The following is a 10,557-nucleotide window of genomic DNA, read 5'->3' as shown; positions in this document are numbered from 1 at the left end:
GTGTGAGCAAAGCAGAGACAGATGAGAAATGGATCCAGATCTTAAAGGCCTTGAATGCCAGAGCTTGGATTTTTTCCTAAGTGACATGACTAGATTTCAGAAAGATTTTCTTGGCTGCTGTATGGATTGGATTGAAGAGTCCAAGAGTAGAGAGAGTTAGGAGGCCACTGTAGTGGCCAGGCTAGAAGTGGTAGGGTCTGATGTGGGGCAGTGGCTAGGGGATAGAGAGGTGGACACTGGGCTTGTACTCAGGGGGGGGGGAGAAGGGACCAGAGAGCTCAGTGAAGGGGAGGTCAGTGGAACAAGGCCTTAATCTAGAGCCAGTGCCAGGTCTTGGGGAACAGGGGCAAAGACCCTCCAAGAAAACCCATATCTTAGGCTCAGGGAGAGGTCTTGGCCAGGGCTAAGCCCATTCATAGGGTGTTAGAAGGGAAACTGGGGCAGACTCTTAGGAAGCACAGAGTCATAGAATAGGGGCTTTAGGCATCAGTCCCAGGTTTCCTGCAGTGGCCACTTAGTCCTTCTCCATAACCTCTGGAGAAGGGAGCTCCTTGTTCCTGCATATCATCCCCCAGCCCAGGGGTTCAGGTAAGACTGATGAGGAATTCTGGCCATAATGAGGCTTCTGGAAGCTTTGTAGAGGAGGGACAGGCCCCCCAGATCCAGATGTACAAAGAGAGAGATAGCTTGGAATGCACAAGAAGTGCTGTCACAGGTGGGAGTCAGGGGCTGGGCAAGGCTAGAAGGGACCAGAGTCCCTGGCATCCTGAGGAGTAGGGATAGAGGTGGCTTCCAGCCCAACTCCCTCCCCTTCCCCCATCTTCAAGATTTAGCTTTTTCTCATGGTTTCTGCCATTCTAGCTTTCCCCAACCTCTGAATCTCTTTTTTAGATGTCAGTGAGGAAGGGGGAATTGAGAGTGGAGCACTTCTTGGCCTAGAATCATGCCCATTGGGTGGTAGTTTCAGAGACTCACATTTCAGCTAGCTCCGCATCCTTGGCAGAATACGGGCTAGGCTGGCACTGGGCCATGCTGTTGAAAGTGGTGGGGGCAGGGGTGGGTGTGGATGCTGGGTCTGAGATTCTAGGCCTCTAGAAGCAGGACACCAAGGTTCCAATTGAGCCTTGATTACTGATTTCCTGTGTGACCTCAGGCAAATGCCCTCCTCTCTCAGAGCCTCAGTTTGCTCATCTGTGCTTTTGTAATTAATAGGATCAATAGCAGAAGTCAGACTAGAAAGCAGATCCCAAGTCAAGGGTGAATGTGATGGTTACTTTTATGTGTCTACCCGGGCTATAGTGCCCAGTTACTCAGTTAAACACAAATCTAGGTATTGCTGTGAAGGTATTTTGTAGACGTAGTTAATATCTACAATTAATTGACTTTAAGTAAAGGAGATTATCCCTGATAATCTGGGTGGTCTTCGCCCAATAAATGAAAAGGCGTTAAGAACAAAACTGACTTCTCCTTGAGCCTAAGATAGGGGTTTTCTTGGAGGGTCTTTGCCCCTGTTCCCCCAGACCTGGCTCTGGCTATAGATCAAGCCTTCTTCTACTGACTCTCCTTCACCAAGCTCTCTGGTCTCTTCTCCCCTCCCTGAGTACAAGCCCAGTGTCCCACCTCTCTATTCTCTGAAGAAGAAGAAATTTTGCCTGCTGGCCTGTCGCCTGTCTACAGATTTCAGACTTGTCAGCCCCCGTAGTCATGTAAAGCTAGTTCCTTGAATTAAATCATACACACACACACACACACACACACACACACACACACACACACACACACACGTATATACATATGTATATATACATACATACATATATGTGTGTATGTATATATATTATATATAATTGTCATGGATTGAATTATGTCCCCCCAAAAATGTCCGTATCAATTTGGCTGGGCCATGATTCCCAGTATTGTGTGATTTTCCTATATGTTGTAAATCCTGCCTCTATGATGTTAATGAGGGAGGATGGGTGGCAGTTGTGTTAGTAAGGCAGGACTCAATCTACAAGATTGGATAGCATCTTAAGCCAATCTCTTTTGAGATATAAAAGAGAGAAGTGAGCAGAGAGACAGGGGGACCTCATACCACCAAGAAAGCAGTGCCAGGAGCAGAGCGTGTCCTTTGCCCCCAGGGTCCCTGCGCGGAGAAGCTCCTAATCCCGGGGAACACTAATAAGAGGGCCGACAGAGAGAGAAAGCCTTCTCCTGGAGCTGATGCCCTGAATTTGGACTTTTAGCCTACTTTACTGTGAGGAAATAAACTTCTCTTTTTTAAAGCTATCCACTTGTGGTACTTCTGTTATAGCAGCACTAGATGACCAAGACAGTAATATATATATTATATATACATACACACACACATATAAAATTTCCTTTTGGTTCTGTTTCTCTGGTAGAACCTGATATAGACAGTTTGCTGGATTTGGCCAGACCCTACCCTTTGGCCCTGCCCTAGCACATTGTGAGTGCTCAGTGGGCATGGAGCACAGTGTGCCATACAGCCCATACAGGCTGTAAGACACCCCTGCCTGCCCTAGGTCCCCTTCTAAAGGGTTCTCTGCCTCCTCCAGTGAGCTTTCATAGATTGCTTTTCCCCTCCCCATGATATCTCAGACAGCACACACTGCTTGGTCTAGGGATGTCCATTAGAACTTTCTGCAACTATGGAAATGTTCTATAGTCTATGTTGTCCAATAGGGTAGCTACTAGGCATATGTGGATTTTAAGCACTTGAACTATAGCTTAGAGTGCCTGAGGAACTGAATTGTAATTAATGTTAAAATTAAATTTAAGAAGCCACAAAGCCACATGTGGCTAGTGGCTACCATACTGGGCAACATAGGTTCTAGTCAGAGCTGCTCTTTCCTTGTTTCTTGTCTATCATAAGAGTTAATAAATTACCATTTATTGAGCCCTTAGTCTGTGCCAAGCTTTGCATAAGTGCTTTACAGACACATCTCAATGAATCCTGGGAATCCCATTTCAGAGATGAAGGAACCAAGGCTTAGAGAGGTTAGATAAACTGATTTCAGGTTGAAGAAAAAGCTGGTGGGCCTTCCAAGTGTGAGTTATGCTCGCCAGCCATTTAGGGAGCTTTCCCAGCCTGCATGTCTTCCTTCTATAGTTACTCTACAACACATGGCTGGGCACGAGGGCCCAGGGAGGTTCATTGGGAAGTACCAATTGGTAGACGCTTTTGGTGAAAAGGAGGTAGGCTAATTCCATTCCCTCCCCATTTCCTGGGGACCAAGGACATCCCACCTTCAGATAGCTATCTCCTTGCCTCTCTCCTAGTCCAGAGTGTCCTTTGTGTTACTAAGCTTAACTAAGTGCCAGGTGCAGGAGGTTGTAGAGAGGGGTCACAGGCAGGCCCAGAGGAAGCAGTTGGGTGGGAACTGGGGCCTAGAAGAATCTTTCTGGTTTTAAAACAAGACAACAAGAAATAGTATTATAATAGCTACCTTTTATTGAGCACTTACTTTGTGCTAGGCACTTTACATACATCTGTGCTTATAATTCTTACAACCTGGGAGGTAGGTATTATTATCACCATTTTAGAGATGAGGAAACCAAGGCTCAGAGAGTTTGCGCAGCTTGCTCAAGGTGACAGAGCTGGTAGATGAGTGGTATAGTGAGCACTCAAGATGGGCATCTGTGAGTGCCTCAAAGCTTTCATCAAGCATTTGCCACACTGAAAAAATAGGTAGGTTAGAGGGGTGGGACACATTCCATCAGGGGGTGGGGGACCAGTTCTGCTGTCAAAACTGTTGAGAGGTGCTAAGCCCCACCATTTCCCACCTCCCCACTCTAGCAAGATGTTCCTTCCCCAGACTCAGCTGCAAAGTCAGGAAAAACTCCACTCTTGCTGAAGTTGCCTTTCTTAGAAACAGAAAATGACTGAGATGAAAAATCTTACCCTGTGTGTGTATTTGCAGGTGTCAGTGTGTAAGTGCAGCTCCTGTACTGGGGCACATCATCACCAGAATATCTTTCCCTGTTAGGCCACACCCCTGCCACAAGTGCAGAGAGTGAGGCAGCTAAGGAATCTTGAAAGGGCTGTTTATTTCCTACCAGAGTCCTAGGGTCACCACCTGGGAGGGGGCCAGTTCAACAATCTAAGCCTCAAATTTGCTCCCTGCCCCCTCCCTCCAGGCTTATCCAGCCTCAGGGATGTTGTGTTCATTCCAGAGACCCAGTGACACATGGCCTCTCTCTCTCTCACACACACATAAAGGTTCTTGAGTTAAGGCACCAAGTCTGGCCTGTATGACCCTGCAAATTGGTGCCAGTCAAGCCGAGGTGCAGGGCCCTTGCTCAGGGCTGAGCCTACATGTGTACACAGATGGGTTAGTGCAGTATCTGTTAGCAGTCTCTTCACAAATAGCTCCATGCTGAGCCCAGTCCTCCTGCACCCTGTGAGGAGACCTCCTGCCTCTTTGTTAGTTGGCCAACCACCTCCATCCCTTCTTCCCAGCTGGGGTGGGGCCAGGTCAGCCACAGTTCAGCCTCAGAGACAAGGACCAGTGCTGGAACTCAGGGCTTGGCTTTCAGCTCCAGAATGTGCTCTATCTAAGTATAGCAGGGGACTATTTTAGGACTTTAAAGGGGTTCAAGCTCCCACCTCAGAAGGACAAAGATGGCCACTCAGGCCAGGGCAGAGGGAGAGGTTTCTCTTTGTGCTTTTAAAACCCAACCATGTGTAACAGGAAGAGTGTTGACCTTTTTCCTCTGAGCTCTCTCACTCCCACTCTAGGTGAATGAATCCCATTCTGCAGATGAATGTGGAGGAGAAAGGTGGGGTAATAGGATTGTCTGTCTGAGTGGGCATTTACTTCAGCGCCCCCTCCCCGGGCCCCACAGGAGCTGTCTTGAGCACATTTACTGTCAGCACCCATTTAGTGGGTGGCACAAAAGTGGGGCTTGCCGGGGGTACACAGTGCGGGTGTGACAGAGGGTTAAGGACCTGGAGGAAGGCTAGGGTTAGGGCTGTGGGGTTCCTGGGGCCTGGCCTGGGTCAGGAAGCCCAAGTGAAGTAGGCGACCTCATCCAGGTCGACGGGGTAGTCGGTGAGAAGCACCGGTGTCTTGTCGAAAAGCTCACCCTTGTAGCTGCGCCACTTGCCAGCAGGGAGGTAGACGTCGCGCTCCTGCTTGCCTGGCTCCAGCACCGGCGCCACGAGCAGCGTGTCCCCAATAAGGAACTGCGAGTCGATGCGGTGCGCTGTCTCGTCACCAGGCGCGATCCACCAGAGGGGGCGCACGATGGGGTCGCCCGTGTCTGTGACTTCACCAGCTAGCTCAAGCAATAGCGGCGCCACTAGCGAGGCCCGCAGCGCGGCAAACTTGTGCGCAATGGCCACCACTTCGGCGTCGTAGTGCCAGGGCGGGACCGAGAACTGCATGGCGGGCATGAAGGCAGCCACCTCCAGCCAGCGCACGTAGAGCTCGCGCTCCGGGACATTGCCACCGCCCGCCATGCGCTCGGGCACGGCGTTACCGCCTACCATGTCAGGCAGGATGAATGGGTAGCCCAGCATGCTGACGGTGAGCACAGCAGGGATGAGCGAGCGCAGCCCCAGATCGTAGCCCCACACCGAGTCACGGTCCACCAGGCGGAAGAAGCACGAGATGTTCTGCGACTGGTAGCCCACGCGGACCTCGGCTAGTGAGAAGAAGGGCAGCGCCATCTCTGTGTAGCGCCGGCTCCACACGCTGGGGTCGGGCAGCGGCCTGTACGTGCTGAAGTCCCGAGGCAGGTAGCTGACCTCGCCCGCGTCGAACTTGAAGGAGGACACAGAGTAGCGCGAGCGCAGCCGCCGCAGGTGGCCCTGGAACCAGTCGCGGGCCTCCGGTCGCGTGAAGTCAAGCACGGCGCCGATGCCATTCCACCAGCGCACCAGACCAGGCAGCCGGCCCGTAGGCTCGCGCACGAACAGCTCGCGTTCCACGCCCTCGCCGAAGCGCGACGAGTTGTAGTTGACGAACGGGTGCACCCAGAGTGTGACGCGGAAGCCAGCGTCGTGCAGGCGGCGGAACATGTCGCTGACGTTGGGGAATTTGACCTCATCGAAGTCGAAGTCGCCGTAGGCAGGCGTGTACATGTCGTCGATTTCCAGGTGACTGCTGTTGAAGCGGTGCTGGCGAATCTGCTGAGCAAACTGCAGCACCTTGTCCTGATCCACACCGCGCCCATACAGTGCCCACGTAGACCAGATCGGGTCCCGGAAGGCCTCAGGCGCCGGCACCCTTGATGGCTTGTTGAAGTAGCGCCGCACCATGTACTTGTGGATGGAGGTGACGTCTGAGCCGACGCACACGCGGTAGCTGAGCTCGGGCGCTGCAGTGCGGCCGGCGGCCGGCTTGTAGGGCGTGTCGTGGTAGCGCGCCTGCAGCCGCAGCGAGCGCTCCGTACTGTTCCAGCCCAGGTGGAAAGGCACTGAGTCGTTGACTTTGATGGCGGCTGCGCGCGACGATAGCCAGTAGCGCTCAAGGATACCTCCGAAGGCGGCGTCAGAGGAGTAGACATCGCTAGTGACGAAAGGCTGCGGCTCTTGCTGGCCGTCCAGGCGGATGGGCCAGTGCTGCGTCCTCATCTCAGCGCCACCATACCAATGCGCCGCCGAGTCACCCAGGAACATGGCATGCTCCACAGCGCGCCCTGCCGCCGCCTCTTCCCAACGAACGCGGTAGCACATGACTGTGTCCTTGGGCCGAACAGTCTGGATGAAGAAGTGCAGCAGACGCCCATCGGCCGTGCGCGAGCAGCCAAGCAGGGCGCCATCGCGGCTGCAGGAATCGAGGTCTAACGCACCTGAGCGGAAGGCCAGGCGGAAGACCTGCTCGCCCTTCTGGTTGCGGATGGAGAAGCCACCACGGTTGAGGTCCAACAGCTCCGCACGCAATCGTTCTGCCTTGCGTAAAGAGGCACTGTAGTAGCACCAGGCCACAACCGCGGCCAGCACCAGCAGAAGGCCCAGCACAGCGGAGCCCAAAAGCGGTTTCAGGTCTTTGGACGGCTTGGGTTTGGCGGGTGAGAAGTTGTCCGGCAGGAAGGTGTACATGGCGGCGGCTGTGGAGGCCTCGGGGCTCTTACTGCCCGCGTAGCTTCCAGGGCGGTGATAGCGAGAGGACTCCTGAGAGTCCTGGGTCATCAGCTCCTAGCTAAGGAAAGATCGAGCAATTGGGCCATACCACCAAGCTCATCTGAACATGGCCTTCCAGAGTCTAGAAGGGGAAGAGAGAGATGAAACTGAGCTATCTTACTTTCATAGTGTTCCCATTCACTGTAGCAAGAAAGAAGAGGTGTATACTTTGGGAAGAACTGGGACTTGAGGGCTTGACCAGCGGCAAGTGACCAGCGTGACCAGTGGCAAAGGTGAGACTCTCTGGATTATCATCTGGGTCTTACACGCCCTTTCTAATGGGCCCCAATCCTTGTTAAAATCAGTCAGGACTCTGTGAATGGGGAGGGGGCAGGTGGCATACATTCCCATTTTTTTGGGGTGGGGGAAGAAAAACTCAGAGAGGGTTGGGGACTGTCCAGGCACACAGAGTAAGTCAGATCTCCCTGGAATCACACGTGGGGACAGTTCAGACTGAAGAGAAGGGGAAGGAACTGGGGAGGGCCTGGTCTCCCAGAGGTATGGCCATGGTGGAAGAGAGGGGATAGGCTAGCTAGCTCTTTTGGGCAGTAGTTTGGGCACTTCCGCTTCTCCCCTATATTACTGCAACAATTACCCCAGTAGGCCTCCCTGCCTCCAATTTCTTCCCCTCCGTTACCCTCCTGTTCACAGCAACCATGTGATCTTGTGAGATCATACCTCTCCCTAGCTGAGAGAGTTGCTCATGTCCCCTGTGATGAAGTCAGAAGTATAAGTCTTGCAATCAAGGCTCAAGGCATGACATCTCAGCTGTCTTTTTTGACTCCGTTTACAGCCAGGCCTATCCCGTGACTACCAAGCTCATTTCTCCCCCAGCCTAAATCTTTCAGGCCTTCTGCTTCAGGAAACTTCACCCACCTTGAGCCCACCTTCATCTACCCCCACCTACCAGCACTCCAGGGATCAGAGACCCACCACTACACACCCATACTCTCACACACTGTGTGCTAAACATCTGGATATGGCTGCGAAGAAACATAGACTTGAGGAGAGGTGTGTGCCCCAATCTGCTCCTCAAGGCCACTGACCCTTCCTGTCCCAGCCCTCAGGACAGAGTCCAACAAAGAAATAGCACTAGGCAGACACACACTGCCAGCCAGTTGGCCTGCTCCCACTGCTCCAGCTGGGGGGAAGGAGAGAGGGAGACTGGCAAACAGTAATTAGCCTCTTCCCAGATTCCAGTGTCTGTCTCTAAGTCCCCAGCTTCTTCCAGGGAGATGCCAGATCTACTCAGGGCCTTCACCTCCCCAATGCAGAGACTAACAAGAAGGCCAGGTATAGATCAGAACTTTGATCACAGATGTCAATACACAGCCCCCACAATATCCCTCCCTAAGGAAGTGCCATCTCAGGGCCTCATTCTCGGTACCTCCTCCCCCCGCCTCCCTAAGCTGGTCAGTCCTAACTGGTCTGGAATAGCCTCTTATTCGCTTTCCTCCACACATTCTGAACACACAATTTAGCTTTCCTCCCCATCCCTCTATGGACTCCCCTTTCTGTAGGTACAGGCTAGAAAAGCCTTGCTGGAAAATGCAGGCAGTGGCCTTTAGCTGATGCCCTTAAGGTGAGCAGAATCTAAAGGCCTTAGGCAGCCCAGGCCAGACCTGCTGTGCATTTGTATTCATTCATTCAAGAAAAGCGATGCCCCATTCTGTGCACTAAGGGAATAATGGGAGAGGATCCTCAAAACTTTCGTATTACGTTAGCCCATCTCATGGCCCCTAAAGCATGGAGAAGCCACCAAAGTGGCCTTAAAAGACCTTTCCAACACTTGGGTTCTAAGAATCTTAACTTTCTAGGACTCTAAGGTTCTTCGATGAAGGACAGGATTCCCCCAGGCCTGGGCATCCTCTCCACAAAGGCACCCAAATGCCACCATAACATCCAACCCTAACAACAATGCTGAGTGTCACGCATAGCTACAGTGCCCATTTTACAAAAGATGAAACAGTAGCCCAAACAGAAAAAGGGACTTGTCTGAAGTCACCCAGCAGCAAGGTTGCCTGAATCCAAAACCTCAGTTTAACCCCCACAGCATAAGTTTGGGGAGATAGGAGAAATGGTCTGACCTGGCTGCCTGAATGTAGCAGAGGAAAGGGGCTGTGTGGCCAAGAGAAGGGAAGGTGGGACAGGCTTTCATCAGGTGGGTATGGGCATGGTGAGGTCTGTCTTCCAAGGGCTTGGTGCTCCTGCTTGCTCCAGGTAGACCAAGAAGGCTTCTTAGTGGGAGGGAAAGGGGCAATTTTAATGCCATCTAGTACCAGGGCTGTGCGCAAGGAATTTATGGAGGGGACTGGTTGGGGAAGAACTCTGTGGTTCCGGTGTTAACTGTAGCGTAGAGACCCCTGTAATCTGCCGCCTCCGCAATCTGGCCATCTACAGGCTAATGCCAGCAGGTGGGGTCTGCGGGGCGATCTCCTTGGCATCTGCCCCTGCCGAGCCTCTCCCCAACTCGACACTCACCCTCAGCCTTGGCTGCCAGCCCCTAGCTCTGTCTGAGGGGAGGCCCGGCCCAACTGAGGGGAGGCCATTCCCAGCTGGGTCGTTTGTCGGACGCAGTTCCCAGAGGGGTGGAAATGTCAAAGGCAACTCGATCTGGCCCATCTCCCTCCGCCGCCCGGCTACGATCCGCAAGGATCGAGTGACGGCGCCTACAGCCTGGAATACTCAGCACCCACCCCCAGCGCCCAGCCCGAAGAGGGAGACTGAGGTCAAGTGGGCCTGTCGCCTGTTGGAAACTGCGGCCTGAGGAAGGGCCCAGGTGTCCAGGCTGGCTCCAGCCACTCATCGGTAGGAGGGAAAGTTCAGGAATCGTGAGCACTTAGCAGCCCCCCGAGGTTCTCCCGCTGGGCTCACTCACGGCAGTAATGGCCCCGCAGAAGTGGGGATGAAGGGAGGCTCCCGCAGACGCCCTGCGCGCTAGCCAGAGTTGAGCTGTTGTGGTGCGGTGCGGGGCTTCCAGGCTGGGGACAGGGGGAGCCCTCCTCAGGCCCCGCCCCCTGGCGGCTTGGCCCCGCCCAGGCCGTAAGGTCTTGCCCCTGGCTGCCGGCTCCTCCTTCCATATCGTCAGGCCCCGCTCCTAGCCCCCACTGCCCTCCCACTGCTGGGGGTCCTGCCCCTAGCATCTGTAGCCAGCCACAGGCCTTGTGCCTCCTGGCTCCTCCCCCTGCCTGCGGGCCCGTTTCCGCAGAGCCGTCGTTTACCAGCGTGTGGGCGGGGCTCGGCACCAGGCCTGTTGGGAAATGTAGTTCTGGAGGGAGGCGAAACCACAGACTGTTGGGTTCTTCCACCTCTAGGCTGGGTTTGGGATGTGTATGAGAGGGAGAGAGCCGAAGGGTAAAGTGGCAGGGCTGGCACTTGGTATTCCTTCCCCTCCAGTGGAAGCTGTCTCG

At 53.7% G+C, this 10,557-nt stretch overlaps 1 protein-coding gene across 1 annotated transcript; it reads right to left on the bottom strand.

Annotated features, from left to right (window-relative positions):
• Positions 1-3,812: 3,812 nt before the first annotated feature.
• MYORG (myogenesis regulating glycosidase (putative)) lies at positions 3,813-10,056 on the bottom strand. The gene is made up of 2 exons (XM_004372325.3): positions 10,026-10,056; positions 3,813-7,229 (listed from the first exon to the last, which is right to left on the bottom strand). Exon 2 carries the CDS (start codon positions 7,154-7,156, stop codon positions 5,021-5,023), a length of 2,136 nt encoding a protein of 711 aa, XP_004372382.2. The 5' UTR covers positions 7,157-7,229; positions 10,026-10,056; the 3' UTR covers positions 3,813-5,020.
• Positions 10,057-10,557: the final 501 nt, after the last annotated feature.

The sequence above is a fragment of the Trichechus manatus genome, unplaced genomic scaffold (assembly GCF_000243295.1).
Source record: "Trichechus manatus latirostris isolate Lorelei unplaced genomic scaffold, TriManLat1.0 scaffold00016, whole genome shotgun sequence".
Lineage (NCBI taxonomy): Eukaryota > Metazoa > Chordata > Mammalia > Sirenia > Trichechidae > Trichechus > Trichechus manatus.
This window is presented reverse-complemented; position numbering and strand designations above follow the sequence as displayed.